This window comes from Mustelus asterias, chromosome 6 (assembly GCF_964213995.1).
Source record: "Mustelus asterias chromosome 6, sMusAst1.hap1.1, whole genome shotgun sequence".
Lineage (NCBI taxonomy): Eukaryota > Metazoa > Chordata > Chondrichthyes > Carcharhiniformes > Triakidae > Mustelus > Mustelus asterias.
The window spans coordinates 129,498,067-129,522,300 of NC_135806.1; the positions used below are offsets into that span (position 1 = coordinate 129,498,067).

General features: G+C 45.7%; 1 protein-coding gene across 7 annotated transcripts in view; it reads left to right on the forward strand.

The window, feature by feature from the left end:
* Positions 1 to 24,234, forward strand: part of glra3 (glycine receptor, alpha 3) — a 166,724-nt gene that overhangs the window by 102,358 nt on the left and 40,132 nt on the right. For all 7 annotated transcript variants that reach the window (XM_078215466.1, XM_078215465.1, XM_078215468.1 and 4 more), the window contains exon 5: positions 19,655 to 19,792. In XM_078215466.1, coding sequence (XP_078071592.1) covers positions 19,655 to 19,792 — 138 coding nt within the window. The remainder of the gene's footprint in view (positions 1 to 19,654; positions 19,793 to 24,234) is intronic.

The following is a 24,234-nucleotide window of genomic DNA, read 5'->3' on the forward strand; positions in this document are numbered from 1 at the left end:
GTGCGGAAGGCAAAATTAAATGACCAAAGGGACCACGACACAAGAGCCTGATAATGAAACAAGTAACGGGGCGGCACCGAGGCACAGTGGTTAGCACTGTTGCCTCACAGTTCCAGGGATCCGGGTTCGATTCCCGGCTTGGGTGACTGTCCGGAGTTTGCACCTTCTCCCTGTGTCTGCGTGGGTTTCCTCCGGGTGCTCCGGTTTCCTCCCACAGTCCGAAAGACGCGCGGGTTAGCTGTATTGGCCATACTAAATTGCCCCTTAGTTTCAGGGGAATGCACAGGGTAAATACGTGGGGTTACAGGGATAGGGCCTGGGTGGGATTGCTGTTGGTGCAGACTCGATGGGCCGAATGGCCTCCTCCTGCACTGCAGGGATTCTATGATTCTCGGAAAAGATGGGACTATAAGAGCAGCAAGTGACAGCAGCAGATCTATTACCATCATCCCCTGACTGGGCAAATGGGAATAGCGGTTACAATAATACTCCAGAACACCTTCCGAGCTTAAAATGCACTTCATTGGAACAGAGTAGGAGGACCGGGAAAGAGAGGCCATCTTGTTGATCTGATGGAGATTTAAATTGGATTGATACTTGTACGATGGGGCGGCTTCACAACATGTCCATCACAATAGCTAGTTTATTCTGAACACTCTGGAAGATGCACTGGCTCATCAGACTGACAAATATTAATTCAAGTTATATCATGTGCTTTGAGGTTACTTATTTATCATTTTCCAAGTTAATACCTTATTATATGCGCACATCACCCGTAAGGATTGTGACTTAAGCTTTGATATATTTTATTCTTTCATGGGATGATGGCATCACTGACAAGACCAGTATTTATTGTTCATTCCGAATTGCCATTGAGAAACTGGTGGCAAGCTGGCTTCGTGAACTGTCGCAAGCCGTGTGCTGTACGTACACCCCTGGTGCTGTTAGGGAGGGCGTTCAAGGATTTTGACCCAGTGGCAGTGAAGGAATTTTGCCAGTGTGGCATGGTGGCACAGTGATTAGCACTGCTGCCTCACAGCGCCAGGGACCCAGGTTCAATTCCGGCCTTGGGTGACTGCCTGTGTGGAGTTTGCACATTCTCCCCGTGCCTGCGTGGGTTTCCTCCAGATGCTCCGGTTTCCTCCCACAGTTCAAAGATGTACAGGTTAGGTAGATTGGCCATGCTTAATTGCCCTTTAGTGTCCTAAAATGTATAGGTTAGAGGGATCAGCGAGGTAAAATGTGGGGATGCAGCCTGGGTAAGATGCTTTGTGGGAATGTCGGTCCAGACTCAATGGGCCGAATGGCCTCAATCTGCACTGTAGGGATTCTACATTTCCAATTCAGAATGGTAAGTGGCTTGGTGAGGATCTTGCAGGTGGTGCTGTTCCCATGTGTCTGCTGCTCTTGCCCCTCTAAATGGAAGAGGTCATAGATTTGGAAAGTGCTGTCGAAGGAGGCTTGGTCAGTTGCTGCAGTGCATCTTGTAAACGGAACACAGTACTACTAGTATTTGTCAGTGGTGGGGGTGGTCTGACGGTTTCATTTGGTGGGTAGTGGGGGGGCGATGGGAAGAGGCAATTAAATTAGTTGCTTTATCCTGGATGGTGTTGAGCTTTTTGAGTGTTGTTGGAGCTAAACTCATAGAGTCATAGAGGTTTACAGCATGGAAACAGGCCCTTTGGCCCAACTTGTCCATGCCGCCCTTTTTTTTTTAAACCCCTAAGCTAATCCCAATTGCCCGCATTTGGCCCTTATCCCTCCATACCCATCGTACCCCTGTAACTATCTAAATGCTTTTTAAAAGATAAAATTGTACCCGCCTCTACTACTACCTCTGGCAGCTTGTTCCAGACACTCACCACCCTCTGTGTGAAAAAATTGCTCCTCTGGACACTTTTGTATTTCTCCCCTCTCACCTTAAACCTATGTTCTCTAGTTTTAGACTCCCCCACCTTTGGGAAAAGATATTGACTATATACCTTGTCTGTGCCCCTCATTATTTTATAGGCCTTTATAAGGTCACCCCTGAGCCTCCTACGCTCCAGAGAAAAGAAGTCCCAGTCTATTCAGCCTCTCCTTATAACACAATCCATCAAGTCCCGGTATCATCCCAGTAAATCTTTTCTGCACTCTTTCTAGTTTAATAATATCCTTTCTATAATAGGGTGACCAGAATTGCACACAATATTCCAAGTGTGGCCTTACCAATGTCTTGTACAACTTCAACAAGACGTCCCAACTCCTGTATTCAATGTTCTGACCAAAAAAACCAAACATGCCGAATGCCTTCTTCACCACTCTGTCCACCTGTGACTCCACTTTCAAGGAACTATGAACATGTACCCCGAGATCTCTTTGTTCTGTAACTCTCCCCAACGCCCTACCGTTAACTGAGTAAGTCCTGCCCTGGTTCAATCTACCAAAATGCATTACCTCGCATTTAGAACATAGAACATAGAACATTACAGCGCAGAACAGGCCCTTCGGCCCACGATGTTGCACCGACCAGTTAAAAAAAAACTGTGACCCTCCAACCTAAACCAATTTCTTTTCGTCCATGAACCTATCTACGGATCTCTTAAACGCCCCCAAACTAGGCGCATTTACTACTGATGCTGGCAGGGCATTCCAATCCCTCACCACCCTCTGGGTAAAGAACCTACCCCTGACATCGGTTCTATAACTACCCCCCCTCAATTTAAAGCCATGCCCCCTCGTGCTGGATTTCTCCATCAGAGGAAAAAGGCTATCACTATCCACCCTATCTAAACCTCTAATCATCTTATATGTTTCAATAAGATCCCCTCTTAGCCGCCGCCTTTCCAGCGAAAACAATCCCAAATCCCTCAGCCTCTCCTCATAGGATCTCCCCTCCATACCAGGCAACATCCTGGTAAACCTCCTCTGCACCCTCTCCAAAGCCTCCACATCCTTCCTGTAATGTGGGGACCAGAACTGCACACAGTACTCCAAGTGCGGCCGCACCAGAGTTGTGTACAGTTGCAACATAACGCTACGACTCCTAAATTCAATCCCCCTACCAATAAACGCCAAGACACCATATGCCTTCTTAACAACCTTATCTACTTGATTCCCAACTTTCAGGGATCTATGCACACATACACCTAGATCCCTCTGCTCCTCCACACTATTCAAAGTCCTCCCGTTAGCCCTATACTCAACACATCTGTTATTCCTACCAAAGTGAATTACCTCACACTTCTCCGCATTAAACTCCATCCGCCACCTCTCGGCCCAACTTTGCAACCTGTCTAAGTCTTCCTGCAAACTACGACACCCTTCCTCACTGTCTACCACACCACCGACTTTGGTGTCATCAGCAAATTTGCTAATCCACCCAACTATACCCTCATCCAGATCATTAATAAATATTACAAACAGCAGTGGCCCCAAAACAGATCCCTGAGGTACACCACTTGTAACCGCACTCCATGATGAATATTTACTATCAACCACCACCCTCTGTTTCCTATCCGCTAGCCAATTCCTGATCCAATTTCCTAGATCACCCCCAATCCCATACATCTGCATTTTCTGCAGAAGCCTACCATGGTGAACCTTATCAAACGCCTTACTAAAATCCATATATACCACGTCCACTGCCTTGCCCCCATCCACCTCCTTGGTCACTTTCTCAAAAAACTCAATAAGGTTAGTAAGGCACGACCTACCTGCCACAAAACCATGCTGACTATCACCTATCAATTCATTACTCTCCAAATAACTATAAATCCTATCCCTTATAATTTTTTCCAACATCTTGCCGACAACAGAAGTGAGACTCACCGGTCTATAATTCCCGGGGAAGTCTCTGTTCCCCTTCTTAAACAATGGGACAACATTCGCTAACCTCCAATCTTCTGGTACTATACCAGAGGCCAACGACGACCTGAAGATCAGAGCCAGAGGCTCTGCAATTACTTCTCTTGCCTCCCAGAGAATCCTTGGATAAATCCCATCCGGACCAGGGGATTTATCTATTTTCAGACCCTCCAGAATATCCTGCACATCCTCCTTATCAACTGTAATACTGTCTATTCTACTCCCCTGCAACCCAGTGTCCTCCTCAGCTATATTCATGTCCCCTTGCGTGAACACCGAAGAGAAATATTGGTTCAATGCTTCACCAATCTCCTCCGGTTCCACACATAACTTCCCTCTGCCATCTATAACTGGCCCTAAACTTGCCCTAACCAACCTTCTGTTCTTGACATACCTATAGAACGCCTTAGGATTCTCTTTAACCCTATCCGCCAAAGTCTTCTCATGTCCCCTTTTAGCCCTTCTAAGCTCGCTCTTCAACTCCCTCTTAGCCAATCTAAAGCTTTCTAGTGCACTACCCGAGTGCTCACGTCTCATCCGAACATAAGCCTCCTTTTTCTTTTTAACCAACAAAGAAACTTTTTTGGTGCACCACGGTTCCCTAGCCCTACCAATTCCTCCTTGCCTGACAGGGACATACCTATCACAGACTCGCAGTAGCTGCTCCTTGAAAAAACTCCACATGTCGGACGTTCCCAGTCCCTGTAATCTCCTAGTCCAACCTATGTTTCCTAATTCTCTCCTAATAGCCTCATAATTACCCTTCCCCCAGCTAAAACCACTGGCCCGAGGTTCATGCCTATCCCTTTCCATCACTAAGGTGAACGTAACCGAATTGTGGTCACTATCACCAAAATGCACACCAACTTCCAAGTCTAGCACCTGGTCTGGCTCATTTCCCAGCACCAGATCCAATATAGCCTCACCTCTAGTTGGCCTGTCTACATACTGAGTCAAAAAACCTTCCTGCACGCTTTGAACAAAAACTGACCCCTCTAACGAGCTAGAGCTATAACAATTCCAGTCAATATTAGTCAAGTTAAAATCCCCCATAACAATTGCCCTATTACTTTCACTCCTAAGCAGGATTGACTCCGCAATCCTTTCCTCAACCTCTCTAGAACTTTTAGGAGGTCTATAAAAGACTCCCAACAGGGTGACCTCTCCTCTCCTATTTCTAATCTCCGCCCATACTACCTCAACAGATAAGTCCTCATCAAACCTCCTCTCTGACACTGTGATACAATCTCTGACCAATAATGCTACCCCTCCCCCTCTTCTACCTCCTTCCCTACTTCGACTAAAACATTTGAACCCCGGGACCTGCAGCATCCATTCCTGCCCCTGCTCTATCCATGTCTCTGAAATAGCCACAACATCGAAGTCCCAGGTACTGATCCACGCTGCAAGTTCACCCACTTTATTGCGAATACTCCTGGCATTGAAGTATACACATTTCAAACCCTGCTCCACCCCACCTCTGCAATGCCGTGCATTGCAGTCCCCATCCATGCATCCCTCACTTTCAGCCCCACTACTCAGGATCCCTCCCCCCCCCCGAATCAGTTTAAACCTCCCTGCATGGCCTTAGCAAATTTACCCCCCAGGATATTGGTCCCCTTCTGATTAAGGTGTAGACCATCCTTCTCATAGAGGTCACACCTTCCCCAGTACGAGCCCCAATTGCTTAAGTACCTGAACCCCTCCCTCCTGCACCATCCCCTCAGCCATGAATTCAAACCTTCCCTCTCCCTATTCCTCTCTAAACTATCCCGTGGTACAGGCAAGAGTCCAGAGATAACCACTCTGTCAGTCTAAATTAAACTCCATCTGCCATTCGTCAGCCCGCTGGCCCAATTGATCAAGATCCCGTTGCAATTGGAGATAACTTTCTTCACTGTCCACTATGCCACCAATCTTAGTGTCATCTGCAAACTTACTAACCTTGCCTCCTATATTCTCATCCAAATCATTAATATAAATGACAAATAACAGTGGGCCCAGCACTGATCCCTGAGGCACACCGCTGGTCACAGGCCTCCAGTTGGAAAAACAACTCTCTACAACCACCCTCTGGCTTCTGTCAAGAAGTCAATTTTGCATCCATTTAGATACCTCACCCTGGATCCCATGAAATTTAACTTTATGCAACTCATCCAGGTAAATGGAAATTATTCCATCACACTCCTGACTTGTGCCTTGGAGATGGTGGACAGGCTTTGGGGAATCAGGAGGTGCATTGCTCATTGCAGGATTCCTAAACAATTTATAAAGGAAACAGAAATAAAACACAATTCAAAAGCAACAACAGTGATATTTAAATGCCAGCCAAGAATGTATCCTATCTGATGATCATCTGTGAATGGTGACTTAAACACCATTGGGAATTGGTTTAGCTTAGTTGGCTGGATGGCTGGTTTATGATGCAGAGTGAAGCCAGCAGCGTGGGTTCAATTCCCATGCCGGCTGAGGTTAGCGGCCACCATACCGGGGTGGCACGGTGGCACAGTGTTTAGCACTGCTGCCTCAAAGCACCAGGGACCCGGGTTCGATTCCCCGACTTGGGTGACTGTCTGTGTGGAGTTTGCACATTCTCCCCGTGTCTGCGTGGGTTTCCTCCGGGTGCTCTGGTTTCCTCCCACAGTCCAAAAATATGCAGGTTAGGTGGATTGGCTATGTTAAATTCTCCCTCAGTGTACCCGAACGGGCGCCGGAGTGTTGTGACTAGGGGATTTTCACATTAACTTCATTACAGTGTGAATGCAAGTCCACTTGTAACTAATAAATAAACTTACATATTCATAAAGGCCCTGCCTTTTCAACCTTGCCCCTTGCCTGAGGTGTGTTGATCCTCAGGTCAAATCACCACCAGTCAGCTCACTCCCTCAAAGGGGAGAGTAGCCTGTAGTTACCTGGGACTATGGCGACCTTTACAGTAACATTGACTCGAGGGCCGACCATTGAATTAAATGCACAGCAAATCTATCAGCGTCAGACAAAAGGAAGGACATGGTAAATTTTTGGTTCAGATTTTCAGCATTTCCAGGTTTCACCCAAAGGACCCCAAACTGTCCACTCGCACACCCACATTAATTGTTTCCCTCCCTTCCCTCTTTGCCCATCATTGGTATTTCTTTCCCTTTGAGCCTCTTAACTTTAACTTTAGCTTCTCTCCACCCCAATCCTCCAAGGGACCAATGCTGGTGTTTGGATTGAAGGTACCCCACTCCATTCCAGCAGAGAGCTGATGCCCTACCCTGAATTAGGATGGATTTCTCCACAAGCCTTGGTTTCACAAATATTTTGCCTGCAGTTGTGAACTGAGTGGTTCTGTGGTAGCTGTGGTACATGAGTGAAGCATATATTGGTTCTGAAATAAATCTGCATTGATCAAGTGCCCTTTCCATTGTGGAATGTCCCACGATGCTTATCAGGAGCACAGTAGCTAGCACTGCTGCCTCACAGCACCAGGGACCCAGGTTCGATTCCTGGCTTGGGTCACTGTCTGTGCGGAGTATATGGGCTTCCTCCGGGTGGCCCAGTTTCCTCCCACGGTCCGAAAGATGTGCTGGTTAGGTGCATTGGCCATGCTAAATTCTCCCTCAGTGTACCCGAGAAAGCGCTGGAGTGTGGCGACTCGGGGATTTTCACATTAACTTCATTGCAGTGTTAATGTAAGCCTACTTGTGACACTAATAAATGAACTTAAACTTAAGCGCTGGAATTCTACTGCCCTGCCCAGTATGGAATCGGAGCGAGCAAGGGTCGGACAATGGAAATGTCCATTTAACTAGGGTTGGAAATTTTCAGTCTTGCTAGAGCAAGGCCGTAAAATCCCACCCAAGGAGTGTCAGCAGTCAAAAATTGATCCAGAGCCAAAACAGGTGATCAACTACTTGGTCAAAGAAGTGGTTCGAAGGAGCATCTTAAAGGAGGAGAGACAATGGTGGCAAATTGGAGAGATTTAAGACATGGGACTAAATTTACCCCTTCCCTCTTACTCGATTTTTGCCTGACTGGCAATGAATTGTCAACAAGCGCAGGCAGTTAACAGAAGGAAAACAACCCAAAATGCCTTTACTTAATTCTCGAATATTTTTCACGCTTGCAGATTTTGTGAAACAGAATATGTTGTTAAATAATTATTCGTTTTAATTATAAAGATTAATTAACATTAATAGCATTAACACAATCTGTGGAGAATGCTTACATAATCCTTTAACATGAAGAGTCCATTTTCCTTGACTAATGACTTGATTGTTTCCCGAGGCTGAATTTTTGGAAGCATAAATCAGTTACCGGACTCCCTGGGAGCTAATTTACAGCTAACTTCTAGTTCCTGCTCATTGCTGACTTATAGGATTAATGTCAGGCTATGCTAAATCCAAACACACTCTCAATTTGTGTTCTGTCTAAAAATACAGTGCTGTGTCAGAGCCAGCTTACCCACACAAGTGCTTTCAATCTTGCTCATCTCACTTTGATTGTCACATGTGGAATTGTAACCCCCAGCTCACCGACTGCAATTATCTCAAGTTACCTGTGAACGAGAGCCAGAAGAGGCAACAGCTTCAATAATGCGTAGAATCATAGAATCTCTACAGTGCAAAAGGGGGCCATTTGGCCCATTCAGTTTGCACCAACACTCCGACAGAGCATTCCAACTAGGCCCATCCCCCCTCCCTAATGTCGAACCCTGCGCATTTACCATGGCTGATCCACCTAACCAACACAACTTGGGATACTACGGGGTGATTTATTTTGCTCAATCCACCTAACCTGCACATCTTTGGACTGTGAGAGGAAACCAGAGCACCCGGAGATAACCTGGAGACCCAGGGAGGACGTCCAAACTCCATACAGCCACCTGAGGCTGGAATTGAACCCGGGTCTCTGGAACTGAGAGGCAGCAGTGCTAACCATTGTGCCACTGTACCACCCTTATTATAACATCAAAGCCAAAAAAACGATTAAAGGGTTGTAGAATTGTGCTATGTACTATTAGCAACATTCATATAGAATACTTGATTCATTATTTTAATGCAGTCATTCAGCAAAGGGAAATCATTTTTGACAAATCTGTTCGAGTTTATTGTTGATGATGTCACTAGCAGTGGCACAGTGGCAATTGCCCCTTTGTCCCCAAAGCTATGCAGGTTAGGTGTATTGGCCATGCTAAATTTCCCTTTAGTATCCCAAGATGTCTAAATTAGGGGCATTACTGGGGTAAATATGTGGGATTACGTGATTGGTTTTGGGTGGGATGCTCCGCTGAAGATTCGATGCAGACTTGATGGACCGAATGGCCTGCTTCTGCACTGTAGGGATTCTATGATGTCCTCCGGGTGCTCTAGTTTCCTCCCATAGTCCAAAGATCTGCCGGTTAGGTGAATTACCATGATCAATCTGCAGGTTTATGGGGATAGGATGGGGGGGGTGGGCCTAGGTAATGTGCTCTTTTGGGACGTATGTGCAGACTCGATGGGTCGATCGGCCTCCTTCTGCACTGTAGGGATTCGATGGATTCTCGCACAATGGATGGAGGGGAACCAGTGGATGTGTTGTATTTGGATTTTCAGAAGGGTTTCACTAAGGTCCCACACGGAAGGCAGTAAACAAAATTAGATTACATGGTATTGGGTGCAATATACTGGCAAAGATTGAAAATTGGTTAATAGACAGAAAACAGAAGAAGAAGCAGGTCATTTTCAGGTTGGCAGACCGAGGTACTGCAAGGCAAGCTATATCCATGATTTGGATGTGGGGACCACAAGCAATAATCCCAGGTTTTCTGATGACGCAAGACTTGGTGGGAACGTGAGTTGGGAAGAGGATGCAAAGAAGCGTCAAGGGAGTTTATACAGGATACGTGAATGGGCAAGAACATGGCAGGTGGAATATAATGTGGAAAAATGTGAAGTTATCCACTTTGGCAGGAGAAACTGAAAATCAGAGGGGCGGCACGGTAGCACAGTGGTTAGCATTGCTGCTTCACAGCTCCAGGGACCTGGGTTCGATTCCCAGCTCGGGTCACTGTCTGGTGTGGAGTTTGCATATTCTCCTCGTGTCTGCGTGGGTTTCCTCCGGGTGCTCCGGTTTCCTCCCACAGTCCAAAGATGTGTGGGTTAGGTTGATTGGCCAGGTTAAAATTGCCCTTAGTGTCCTGAGATGCGTAGGTTAGAGGGATTAGTGGGTAAATATATAGGGATATGGGGGTAGGGCCTGAGTGGAATTGTGGTCGGTGCAGACTCGATGGGCCGAATGGCCTCTTTCTGTGCTGTAGGGTTTCTATGATTTCTATAATTCAGAGTGTGTTTTAAATGGCGACAGATTGGGAAGTATTCCTGTTCAAAGAGACGTGGGTGTGTCCTTATCCATAAGTCTCCGAAAGCTAACGTTCAGGTGAAGCAAAAAATTTGGAAGGTAAGTGGTACATTGGCCTTTATTGCAAGATGATTTGAGCACAGGAATAAAGAGTGGGGTGAGTGGAAGGGCATAGCTTGACGTTCTGGGTATGAGGGACCAAAGGGATGGTGGAGGGACATAGTTTGGCATTTGGGTGCATGAGGGGCCATGGAGAGTGGATGGGAGGACACAATTTGGCACAAGGGGCATGAGGAGAACCTTTTGAACTGTTAAAAGGTCCCCTCAACAGACTAGGATTCGTGTCTCCTCTAAGGGAACCCAGCCTGGCTCCATGAAAATTGTGGCAGAGTTGGACTTAAACCTATCTCTGCATTGGAGCCGGCCATCTTGGGAGTGACGGGACTTTGACAGAAACCAGTCTGCACACTTTGATGGCATTCCCGTAAATCCGACAGCCCAGTAGTAGGGTTGGGAATCCCAGAATGAGGACACACCTACCAAGTTTAAGTTTATTTATTAGTGTCACAGTTAGGCTTATATTAACATTGCAATGAAGTTACTGTGAAAATCCCCTCGTCGCCACACTCTGGCACCTGTTCAGGTACACTGAGGGAGAATTTAATATGGCCAATGCTCCTAACCAACACGTCTTTCAGACAATGGGAGGAAACCAGAACACCCAGAGGAAACCCACGCAGATGGAGAGAACGTGCAAACTCCACACCGACAGTGATCTAAGCTGGGAATCGAACCCAGGTCCCTGGTGCTGTGAGGCAGCAGTGCGAACCACTGTACCACCATGCCATCCACAAGTCTCCCTGTCTCAGTGAAAACTTAGACCTACGTGTTTGATGTGGCATTTTCTCCATGTGCACTGTAGTGTAAAGGATTCTTTTAGCATGATCCTTACTATTTATAAAGAAGATATGATGAGTTTTGACACCCCTGAAGGAAGTGCGCAACACACACAAAAGTTAATCTGCCCCAATTTAAATCCCAGTCATTTGCATGCATTATTTGCCAGTTTCAGTTGTGCCCCAATATAGGGCTCTTGGTGGTGTGTGTTGTTTCTATCCCAATTTTAAATATTTTCTCGATCTTGTCTCCTACACATTTCTTATCCCCCACATCTCTTAAACAAAAGCAGCTCCTTTCTTGGCTTGTCTGTGCACAAGTATCTTACTCAAGTGACCATTATTCAGCTATGAGGCTTGGTGCTAAGTGCTGACAGATTTCTTGTTGAGGGAGGGAATCACAGTTGAGACTGAAGTGTCCTCATTTGTAGTCTAGCAGTGCTGCTGGTAACTAAACCACAACCAATGGGCCTTCAGTAGTTACTGTGAATGTATAGTGCCCTTGGATAATGTTACTTTGTCTAGTAATTTAATGGGGCGATAAGCCTGTTTTATTTTAAATGGGTTAAAAGGAACACACTAATACCATTCAAGCATGTTATGCCCTCGCGTGTTTATGCTACACAGAATAATTGGGCAACTAAAGTCATTGAGATCCTGTGGCACAACTGAGTGCTTTGTTTTCTATTATCTCTGGCTCCCTCTATCCATCTGACTCATATGACAGCTCTCTTGGAGTTTACATTTTCCCGCCTGATTGCTACTCCCTTTGTATTTAATTTCTTTTTGCTCCTTTTAACCTTGCTGGTGTCCTGTGCTTAGTTAGGGCCTTGGCTCCTTCACCTCAGTTTCTCAATAGCAAGCAAACATTGAGATAACACTAATTACCCCCTTTTGCTCATATATGCAAACATTAGCAAGGATAATAACAGTATCTTCTCTCACATTGATGCCAGTTTTGCCTTTTACGACCTCAGATCATAGAATCCCTACAGTGCAGAAGCAGGTCATTCGGCCCATCATGTCTGCACCAACACGTCAACAGAGCATCCCACCCAGACCCTATCCACGTAACCCCACGTATTTACCCCACTAATCCACCTAACCTACACATCTTGTCCCACTTGGGACAATTGGGACAATTTCGAATGGCCACTGCACCTAACCCATGCATCTTTGGACTGTGGGAGGAAACTGGAGCACCCGGAGGAAACCCACACAGATACAGGGAGAACGTGCAAACTCCAGATGGTCACCCAAGGCTGGAATTGAACCCGGGTTCCTGATGCTGTGAGGCAGCACTGCTAACCGCTGTGCCACCGTGCCGTCCAAATGCAGTGTGAATTAGCAGATAGTGAAGAAAGCCAGCATGTGTTCTTCGATGGCAGCTTCATCTCATAGAGGCGCAGATCAAAGACTTCAAATCACACCTCATTCTTTGTCATTTCTTTCACCAAAGTATTTAGTCATTAAAGCTCATTGAATGGCTCAATCCATAAGACCATAAGATACAGGAGCAGAATTACACCATTTGACCCATCGAGTCTGCTCTGCCATTCAATCATGGCTGATAAGTTTCTCAACCCCATTCTCCCACCTTTTCCCCATAGCCTTTGCTCCCCTTACCAATCAAGAACCTAGCTATCTCTGTCTTAAATGCACTCAATGACCTGGCCTCCACAGTCTTCTGTGGCAATGAATTCCATAGATTCACCACTGCTATAAAGCAGAGGTTGATCCCCACTCTGAGAACTAACACCAGAACACCCAAAGAGGAGTACCTCGCCTTATAATCTGTAAAAGGTGTGTGGGAAGTGATGTGACCTGCGCTTCAGCAACTTCCAGTGGTTAAGTACAAAATGAATCCCTGACATTCACTCTAAAATCAACGGAGAATGAGGGGAGACCTAATAGAGGTGTACAAAATTATGAAGGGTATAGATAGGGTGAACAGTGGGAAGCTTTTTCCCAAGTCGGAGGTGACGATCACGAGGGGTCATGGGCTCAAGGTGAGAGGGGCGAGGTATAACTCAGATATCAGAGGGACGTTTTTTACACAGAGAATGGTGGGGGCCTGGAATGCGCTGCCAAGTAGGGTGGTGGAGGCAGACACGCTGGCATCGTTTAAGACTTGCCTGGATAGTCACATGAGCAGTCTGGGAATGGAGGGATACAAACGAATGGTCTAGTTGGACCAATGAGCGGCACAGGCTTGGAGGGCCGAAGGGCCTGTTTCCTGTGCTGTACTGTTCTTTGTTCTTTGTACGTAACAATTTATTTATTTATCTAACAGCGAACAAATTAACTAAGCTGTTAACAAATCAAATAAATCCCTTCTAACTATTAACTAATCCTGAATAAACAAGATTCTAATGGTACACTGTTCAAATAAATACAATTCCCACTCATTAACAGAAATAAAATGTTGTCACTCTCTAAATTACAATCAGGTTTTGTGTCTTCTCTGTTGATTCTTCTGTCTGGAACTTCTTTCTTCTTTGATACCTTTGCTTTCCAGATGGTGCTTTCTCTTAAGACATAGTTGAAGTCATGGGAGCCAGTGATTCTTCCTCTCTCTCTGGAGCTGAGAGCTGAGCTGAGAGCTGTTAACTCTGGCAGATGGCAGTTGCACTCCTCAGTTTGTCCCTCTGCCACCTTCTTTTATACCCGTGATGACATATCAATATTTCCCACAGTAGGATTGGTCCTAGGTTGTTTCAGTTTGGGTTCTCTGTGTACTTGCACAGAAAAAGCATCACCTTTTAATGGCATTTTACAATTTTGCAAAGAGCAAATTCTAACATCCTACCTCCCCAGTCTACAATTACTCTACCCAACTTCGCAACACCACCCTCTGGCTGAAGAAATTCCTCCTCATCTCAGTTCTAAAGGGTTGTCCCTTTATTATGAGGCTGTACTCTCGGATGCTAGTTTCTCCTACCAGTGGAAACATCTTCCCCACCTCCACCCCATTTAGTATTCTGTAAGTTTTAATGAGATCCCCCCCCTCATCCTTCGAGTGCAGACCCAGAGTCCTCACACGCTCCTCACACATTAAGCCTTTCATTCCCGGGAGCATTCTCGCGACCCTCCTCTGGACTCTCTCCAGGGCCGGCACATCCTTCTTTTGATACGGGGGCCCAATATTGCTCACAATACTCCAAATTGTGGTTCCTGTATAAAGCCTCAGGAGTACATTCCTGCTTTTGTACTCCACCTTGTTCACATGGTGAATAACTTCCCACACTCCACTCATTTCAATTGTTGCAAAGAATTCATCTAATGTCTCAGCCACCAGCTGGAACTGAATGACTAGGTAACCTTTTTTAAATTCTTCACGCAATCAGCTTCATCTTCATTCTTCTTCGAGCTGTGAATGCAACGAACTCAATTGCTTTACATTCCTTTGCATTAATTTCCACGATCCTCCATTGCTTTTTCTACATTGCCATTGTTATCAGGACTTCAGTATGTCAGTGTTGTAAAGAATCCTGTTCTTGTCAGTCTGCATTCATTTTTTATTGAAGCTTACAAACTCACAAATGGCTGCACAATTTTATTGAAAATCAAATTGTCTGAACTAACTTTATGAAATCCCCTCACTTACTTTGAGATTTCGATTTGGTTTATTGAGAATTCTGTTCATTTTTCAAAACTCCTTCATGTTATAACTCTCCTGCTTTTATTGACTTTATCAGGCAACCCTTGAACATTGGTCTATGTATCTGAAGTTGCTTAAAGGAAAATCTTAACTCTTTGACAGATATTTTGTCCCAACAAACATTCCTCACTTAATATTTTAGTTGTGTTCTTTAAAAGTGAGACTTTAAGCAAAAAAAATGTTAATGGAATCAAATTTTCCCATGATAGAAATCATAGAAACCCTACAGTGCAGAAGGAGGCCATTCGGCCCATCGAGTCTGCACCGACCACAATCCCACCCAGGCCCTACCCCCACATATTTTACCCACTAATCCCTCTAACCTACGCATCCCAGGACCCTAAGGGGCAATTTTTTTTTTTAACCTGGCCAATCAACCTAACCCGCACATCTTTGGACTGTGGGAGGAAACCGGAGCACCCGGAGGAAACCCACGCACACACGAGGAGAATGTGCAAACTCCACACAGACAGTGACCCGAGCCGGGAATCGAACCCAGGACCCTGGAACTGTGAAGCAGCAGTGCTAACCACTGTGCTACCGTGCCACCCGTAATGTAATGCAGCTAATGTAATGCAGCTATATAAGACCCTCGTCAGACCCCACTTGCTGTACTGTGCTCAGTTCTGGTTGCTTCATTACAGGAAGGATGTGGAAAAGATTGAAAGGGTGCAGAGGAGATTTACAAGGATGGTGCCTGGATTGAGTGGCATGTCTTATGAGGATAGGCTGAGGGAGCTCGGTCTTTTCTCCTTGGAGAGACGTAGGATGAGAGGAGACCTAATAGAGGTATATGAGATGTTGAGAGGCATAGATCAGGTGGACTCTCAGAGGCTTTTTCCCAGGGTAGAAATGGCTGCTACGAGAGGACACAGGTTTAAGGTGCTGGGGGGTAGGTACAGGGGAAATGTTAGGGGGAAGTTTTTCACACAGAGGGTGGTGGGCGAGTGGAATTGGCTGTCGTCAGTGGTGGTGGAGGCAAACTCAATAGGGTCTTTTAAGAGACTCCTGGATGAGTACATGGGACTTAATAGGATGGAGGGTTATAGGTAGGCCTAGAAGGTAGGGATATGTTCGGCACAACTTGTGGGGCTGAAGGGCCTGTTTTGTGCTATAGTTTTTCTATGTTTCTATGTTCTATGTTTCTTTTGATAAACTGGAGTTAAGTTCCACAGCGAGTAGCTTCCCTGATCCTTGGCGATTCGCTCATCCTCTGATTCCCAGCAATTCTTTCTGATTCCCACAGTTCTCTGCCTGATCTCCAGCAATTCTCTCCCTTATTCCCAGTGATTTTCTTCCTGACCCCACTGATTCCCTTAGCGCCAACAAGTCTTCCTCATCCACAGTGAGTCTCTCCCCATCCTTCTCATATAGGAAGAGGAATATTTTACTGTGTCCTTGCTATAGAGGGAGTGAAACAAAGGTTTACCAGGCTGATTGCTGGGATGGCAGATCTGTCATATGAGGAGGGACTAAGTCAGTTAGGATTATACTGACTGGAGTTTAAACGGATGAGAGGGGATCTCATAGAAACTTATAAAATTCTGACAGGGTTAGAGAGGGTAGATTCAGAAAGAATGTTCCCAGTGGTGGGGGAGTCCAGAACTAGGGGTCATAGTTTGAGGATAAGGGGGAAAAATTTTAGAACTGAGGGGAGGAGAAATTTCTTCACCCAGAGAGTGCTGAAGTGTGGAATTCAGTATTGCAGAAGGTAGCTGAGGCCAAAACGTTGTGTGATTTCAAGAAGAAATTAGATATATCTCTTGGGGCTAACGGGATCAAGGGATATGGAGGGAAGGAGGGATCAGGATATTGAGTTTGATGATCAGGCATGATGAATGGTGGAGCAGGCTCGAAGGGCCGAATGGCCTACTCCTGCTTCTCATTTCTATGTTTCTCTTGCCTGAATGTGGAAACAGCACACCAAGGGTTCTTTGGGCCATTTGAAGTGAGGTGGCGAGCAAACCAGCGAGTGGTGCAGTGACTGGAGCAGTAAGTGGGGTGCGACCAAGACAGCAAGCAGGGCAGCAGCAGGGTTGATTTGGGAATCTCTCAGGCCAAAAAAACAACATAAAAACAGGAAATCACAACCAAAATCCACCAAACAGTCCCTGAAGAATAAATGAAAAGAATGTTAAGTGAGGTGACTTAAGACGAAAACTTGCATTATTTGGAAAAGATTTTTAAGCGAATATCTGCTCCTCTAACGCATGATTTTCAATCAATGTAAGCATGTAAAAAGTTGGGGGTGTACCTGCCACACTTCTGGATCTTTTCATGCTAGCATGTTGCTGTGCAGGGTGTGAGGGGGAATAAAAAGACTTTGATAGGTTGGAGGCATTGGGCAGATAGAAGGCCTATGAAATATAATGCAGAGAGACGTGACATCATACATGTAGTTGGTAAAAAAGGAAATGAAATGTACACAACATGACAACATGATAGAGGAGCCGCGTTGCCTTGGTGATAAGATACACATTTTGCATGAGGGTATTTTGATAGAACTCATATATTTTTCAAAAATGCTTTTAGCTTGGGACGGCATAGTAGCACTGTGATTAACACTGCTGCCTCACAGTGCCAGGGACCCAGGATCGATTCCCTGCCTCGGGTCACTGTCTGTGTGGAGTTTGCACATTCTCCCCGTGTCTGCGTGGGTTTCCTCCGGGTGCTCCAGTTTCCTCCCACTGTCCAAGATGTGCAGGTTAGGTGCACTGGCTGTGCTAAATTGCCCCTTAGTGTCAGGGAGACTAGCTAGGGTAAATGCCTGGGGATAGGGCTTGGGTGGGATTGTGGTCGGTGTAGACTGGATGGGCCGAATGCCTCCTTCTGCACGAGGGATTCTATGATTCTTTCTTGCTTTTATAAATTGGAGGGTAGAGTGCACAAGGAAAGAGGCAATAGCAAATCTATAGAGGTCATTTTTGAGTCTTCCACATCAGGAAAGATGTCAAGATCAAAAGAGGCCACAGCAGAAAACACTCACACCAGTGATAGATGCAATGAGAGGTATTGGTTTGAAGAATGGAGGTCTTGTGTCACAGTGGATAGTGTCCCTACCTCTGAGAAGGGGCTAGGATTGGGATGCTCTTTTGGAGAGTCAGTGCAGATTCGATGGGCTGGATGGCCTGTTTCTGCACTGTACCACCGTGCTGCCCTGGTCACCATGAAACTATTGTTGAATGTTGTAAAAGTCCATCTGGTTCACTAATGCCCTTTCGGAAAGAAAATCTGCCGTCCTTACCTGGTCTGGCCTACATGTGACTCCAGACCCACCACAAAGTGTTTTTCTCCCATCTGCCCTCTGAAGGGAAATTCAAGGACAATAAGGGAAGGGTAATAAATGCTGGCTTTCCAGTGACGCCCACATCCCATGAAAGAATAAAGAGAAAAAAACAGAAGTACCCCATTAAGCCATCCTGTTAGATTACTGCTGTTCTGTGTCTTAGCTCCATTTATCTTTGTTCCCTCTTCCTTAATACCCTTACTTAATAAATACCTATCAACCTAAGGTTTGAAATTATCAGTTGATCCTCAGCAGTGTAAGGATTTGATGGTTCTGTGTTTCACTCTCCTGTGTTCTTTCCGATTTCTGGCTCAGTTAGTCTTTTTTTTCAGTATCTGCCATCAGCCTCAAACTCGTTTTCTTTTATTGATTCGTGGGACATGGGCGTCACCAGCATTTATTACCCGTCCCCAGTTTCCCTTTGAGGACAGTTGAAAGTGAACCACATTGGCGGCACGGTAGCACAGTGGTTAGCACTGCTGCTTCACAGCTCCAGGGACCTGGGTTCGATTCCTGGGTTGGGTCACTGTGTGGAGTTTGCACATTCTCCTTGTGTCCGCGTCGGTTTCCTCCGGGTGCTCCGGTTTCCTTCCACAGTCCAAAGATGTGCGGGTTACGTTGATTGGCCATGGAAAATTGCCCCTTAGAGTCCTGAGATGCGTAGGTTAGAGGGATTAGCGGGTAAAGATATGGGAGTAGGACCTGGGTGGGATTGTGGTCGGTGCAGACTCGATGGGCCAAATGGCCTCTTTCTGCACTGTAGGGTTTCTATGATTTCTATGATTGTCGCGGCTCTAGAGTCACATGTAGGCCAGACTAGGTAAGGATGGCAGATTTTCTTTCCTAAAGGACATTAGTGAACCAGATGGGTTTTTCCTGACAATCGACAATGGTTTCATGGTCATCAGTAGATTCCTAATTCCAGATATTTTTTCTAAAGGATGGGTGAGTCACACAAAATGCTGTAGATTGGAAGATCCCATTGGCCACCAGTGACGAATAATTTCTGCCCCCAGGAAACACACCATGGGAGGGGTGAATCCCACCCATTGTCATTTTTTGTAATCATTCATGGGACATGGGCGTCACTGGCTGGCCAGCATTTATTGCCCATCCCTAGTTGCCCTTGAGAAGGTGGTGGCGAGCTGCCTTCTTGAATCACTACAGTCCACCTGCTGTTGATTGATCCAAATGCCTTTAGTGAGGAAATTAGAGGACTTTTACCCAGCAACCACGAAGGAATGACGATATATTTCCAAGTCAGGATGGTGAGTGGCAGGTGATCTTGCAGGTGGTGGTGTTCCCAAGTACCTGCTGCCCTTGCCCTTCTAGATGGAAATGGTCGTGGGTTTGGAAGGTGCTGTCTAAGGACCTTTGGTGAATTGCTGCAGTGCATCTTGTAGATGGTACACACTGCTGCTACTGAGCGTCGGCGGTGGAGGGAGTGGATGTTTGTGGATGTGGTGCCAATCAAATAGGCTGCTTTGTCTTGGATGGTGTCAAGCTTCTTGAGTGTTGTTGGAGCTGCACCCATCCAGGCAAGTTTCTCTCTGTGTGTTTAATTTATACTCACAACAAAATAAGTTTAACCACTGTATAATATTGCCATCACATAGATCTGCTCTTACTTTCTTTCTTCAGTTGGCTACACAATGAATGATCTGATCTTCGAATGGGATGAAGATAAACCAGTGCAAACTGCCGATGGACTAACTTTGCCACAGTTCCTCCTTAAAGAAGAGAAAGATTTACGATATTGTACAAAACATTACAATACAGGTACTGCTTCGCTGAGTAAAAAAGTACAAGCATGCAGTGTTGAATTTAGATGTATCCAGTAATACTACCGGCTGGCATTAGGAATGTGCAAAGCCTGAAGATTCATCCTATCAGTGTTGCAGTCTCTGTTGTTTGTAATATATATAAATGATTTGGAGGAAACTGTAGGTGGTTTGATTAGTAAAATTACAGGTGATACAAAAATTGGGGGAGTAGGGATAGTGAGGAGGATTGTCAGAGGATATAAATCGGCTGGAGACCTGGGTCAAAAGATGGCAGCTGGAATTTAAACAGGACAAATGAGAGGTGATGCAATCTGGGAGGTCTACTGCAGAAGGAAAGTATACAGTAAATGGTAGAGCCCTTAGAAATATTAGCTTGCAGAGGGATCTAGGTGTGCAGATCCACAGTTCCCTGAAGATGATAACTCGTGTGGACAAGGTGGTCAAGAAGACGTATGGCATGCGGGCCTTCATTGGTCAGGACATTGAGTGTAGGAAAATCATGTTGCAGCTGTATAAGACTTTGGTTAGGCCGCATTTGGAGTATTGTGTACAATTCTAGTCACACATGGCCAGAAGAATATTGATGCATTGGAAAGGGGGCAGAAGAGATTTAACAGGATATTGCCTGGTTTGGAGGATATGGACTATGAAGAAATGTTGAACAAACCTGGATTGTTTTCATTGGAGCGTCTAAGGATGAGGGGGGACCTGATAGCGGTTTACAAGATTATGACAGGGTTGGATAGAGTGGACAGTCAGAGTCTTTTTCCCAGGGTCGAAGGGTCAATTACTCAGGGACATAGGATGAGAGGGGGGAAGTTTAAAAGAGATGTCAGGGGCAGGTTTTTCACACAGAGGGTGGTGAATGCCTGGAACGCGTTGCCGGAGGAGGTAGTGGAGGCAGATTCTATAACAACGTTCAAGAGGCATCTGGATAGATATATGAATAGGCAGCGAATAGAGGGATATGGACCATGTGGAGGCAAGAAAATATTAGATTAGAGAGACATCTGTGTCGGCACCGAATTGGCGGGCTGAAGGGCCTGTTCCTGTGCTGTACTGTTCTTTGTTCTTTTTGTTCGATGGGAAATGGTCTTTTTAATCCAGATTCTAGTTAGGATAGCTCATTAACAACAGTAACAAAACTTCCCCAATACAGCACCCAGTACTTTTTTAAGTTTATTTATCAGTGTAACAAGTAGGCTTACCTTAACACTGCAATGAAGTTACTGTGAAAATCCCCTAGTCGCCACATTCTGGTGCCTGTTCGGGTACACTGAGGGAGAATGTTACATGGCCAGTGCACCTAACCAGCACATCTTTTGGACTTGTGGGAGGAAAGCGGAGCACCCGCAGGAAAAACACGCAGGCACGGGGAGAATTTGCAGACTCCGCAAAGACAGTGACCCAAGCCAGGATTCGAACCCGGGTCCCTGGAGCTGTGAGGCAACAGTGTTAACCACTGTGCCGCCGTGCCACCCAATTTGGAAATAAAGTGGCAGCTTGGCTTAACTAGTAGCAAGTCACAAGGTTACCTCACCCCAGAATATCAGCAAATAAAGAAACGTTGCTTTGCCTGTTGTTAGGGTGTCAAAAGTCTCCTGGCACTATAGAAAAAGAGTGAATTCTCCTCACCTCCTGGCCAACATTCCTCCCTCAACTGATCATTGATCTCCACACAGGCAACTAATGGAGAGGATTGAAGCATATGGAATTAGAGAGAGGGTAGCAAATTAAAATAAAACCAATTACAATGGGGGACACAGAGTCAAAGTTCAGTTGGTTAGATTGGAGAGGTTGGGACTGTTCTCCTTGGAGAGAAGAGGGTTAAGAGGAGATTTGATAGAGGCACTCAAAATAATGAGGGGACCGGACAAAGTAATTAGGGAGAAACTGTTCCTGCTCGTAAAAGAACAAGAGCCAGAAGGCGCAGATTTAAAGTGATTTGCAAAAGAAGCAAAAGTGATGTGAGAAAAAATCTTATAAACACAACACATAGTTCGGGTTTAGAATGCAGTGCATGGAAGTATGGTGGAGGCAAGTCCCATTGAGGCGTTCAAGAGGACTTTAGATGATGTTTGAAGAGGAAAGTGGCGCAGTGGCACAGTGGTTAGCACTGCTGCCTCACAGCGCCAGGGACCCAGGTTCAATTCCGGCCTTGGTCACTGTCTGTGTGGAGTTTGCACATTCTCCCAGTGTCTGCGTGGGTTTCCTCCGGGCGCTCTGGTTTCCTCCCACAGTCCAAAGATGTGCGGATTAGGTTGATTGGCCATGCTAAATTGACCCTAGTGTCATGGAGATTAGTGGGGTAAATGTGTGGGGTTACGGGAATAGGGCCTGGGTGGGATTGTGGTTGATGCAGACTTGATCGAATGGCCTCCTTCTGTACTATAGGGATTCTATGATTCTATGAAAAATGTGCAAGGATTCAGGGAAAAGGCAGGAAAAAAGTATCACCAAGTCAAGATGCTCATTTGGAGAGCCAGTGCAGACATGATGGGCCGAATGGCCTCCTTCTGACAGTAACAATTCTGTATTCCTGTGGTTAAATTACGAAGACAAGTAGCATAAGCTAGGATTCTACTCCCTGAAGTATGGAAGATGTGAGGCAATCCAGTTGAGGTGTTTAAGATAGATGAAGGATTTAATAAGGTTTCACAACACCAGGTTAAAGTCCAACAGGTTTATTTGGTAGCACGAGCTTTCGGAGCGCTGCCCCTTCATCAGGTGAGTGAAGGGGCAACGCTCCGAAAGCTCGTGCTACCGAATAAACCTGTTGGACTTTAACCTGATGTTGTGAGACTACTTACTGTGCCTACCCCAGTCCAACGCCGGCATCTCTACATCATTGATAAGGTTTGTTAAAGAGAGATTATTTCCTCTAGTCCACAACAAGTGACCATAACTTCAGAATTAGAGTCATACCATGCATGATGTGGTGTCAAGAAGTATTTCTTTACAGAAAGGTTATTGGAGATCTGGCATTCTTCCCACTCCTCACCACAACCCCACTTAAAATAGCAGTTCATGCAGGGGATCAATTGATAATTCCAAGACTGAGGTTGATAGGTATTTATTAAGTAAAGGTATTAAGGAAGAGGGAGCAAAGATAAATGGAGTTAAGATACAGATCAGCCATGATCTAATAGGATGGCTTAATGATGTACTCCTGTTTTTTTTATTCTTTCATGGGACATGGGTGTCACTGGTAAGACAGCATTTATTGCCCTTCCCTAGTTGCCCTTGAACCATTATTTCAAAGGACAGTTAAGATTAAAGCACATTTCTGTGGGTCTGGAGTCACATGTAGGCCAGACCAAGTAAGGATGCAGATTTCCTTCCCTAAAGGGCATTAGTGAACCAGTTGAGTTTTTAACAACAATCGATGATAGTTTCATGGTCACCAAGGTAACACAGCGGTGCAATGGTTAGCACAATGATTAGCCCTGTTGCCTCACAGCATCAGGGACCTGGGTTCGATTCCAGCCTTGGGTTACTGTCTGCGTGGAGTTTGCACGTCCCCCCTGTGTCTGCGTTGGTTTCCTTCGGGTGCTCCGGTTTCCTCCCACAGTCCAAAGGTGTGCAGGTTAGGTGGATTGGTCATGCTAATTTTCCCCTTAGTGTCCCAAGATGTGTAAATTTAGGGGAAAAGCCATGGTTAAATGTGTGGGTTAAGAGGGGGGTCCTGGGTAAGATGTTCTTTCAGAGAGTCGGTGCAGATTCGATGGGACGAATGGGCTCCTTCTGCACTGTAGGGAATTTTTCACCTTTCACTGAGACTAGCTTTCAATTTCAGCTATATTAACTGATTTCAAATGATATGGAGATGCCGGCGTTGGACTGGGATGGGCACAGTTAGACTCACCGGATGAAGGAGCAGCGCTCCAAAAGCTCATAATTCCAAATAAACCTGTTGGACTTTAACCTGGTGTTGTGAAACTTCTTACTGCTTTCAAATGGGATTAGTACCCATGTCCCCAGTGCATTAACCTGGGGCCCTGGATTGCTAGTCTCGCAAAATTACCATTGCATCACGGTCTCCCCATGTTCGAAAGGACCTCAAGCGAGAGTCGGAGTTAAAGGTAGTTTATGGACTATTATTGAAATGGTAAAAAAATTGCAGCATGCTGCTGTGCAGAGGGACCTGGGTGTCCTTGTGCAAGAATCACAAGGAGCTGGTTTGCAGGTGCAGCAGGTAATTAAGAAGGCAAATGGAATTTTGTCCTTTATTGCTAGAGGGATGGAGTTTAAAAACAGGGAGGTTATATTGCAGCTGTATAAGGTGCTAGATAGGCCACACCTGGAGTACTGTGTACAGTTTTGGTCTCCTTACTTGAGAAAGGATATACTGGCACTGGAGGGGTGCAGAGGGGATTCACTAGGTTGATTCCGGAGTTGAGAGGGTTGGCTTATGAGGAGAGACTGAATAAACTGGGG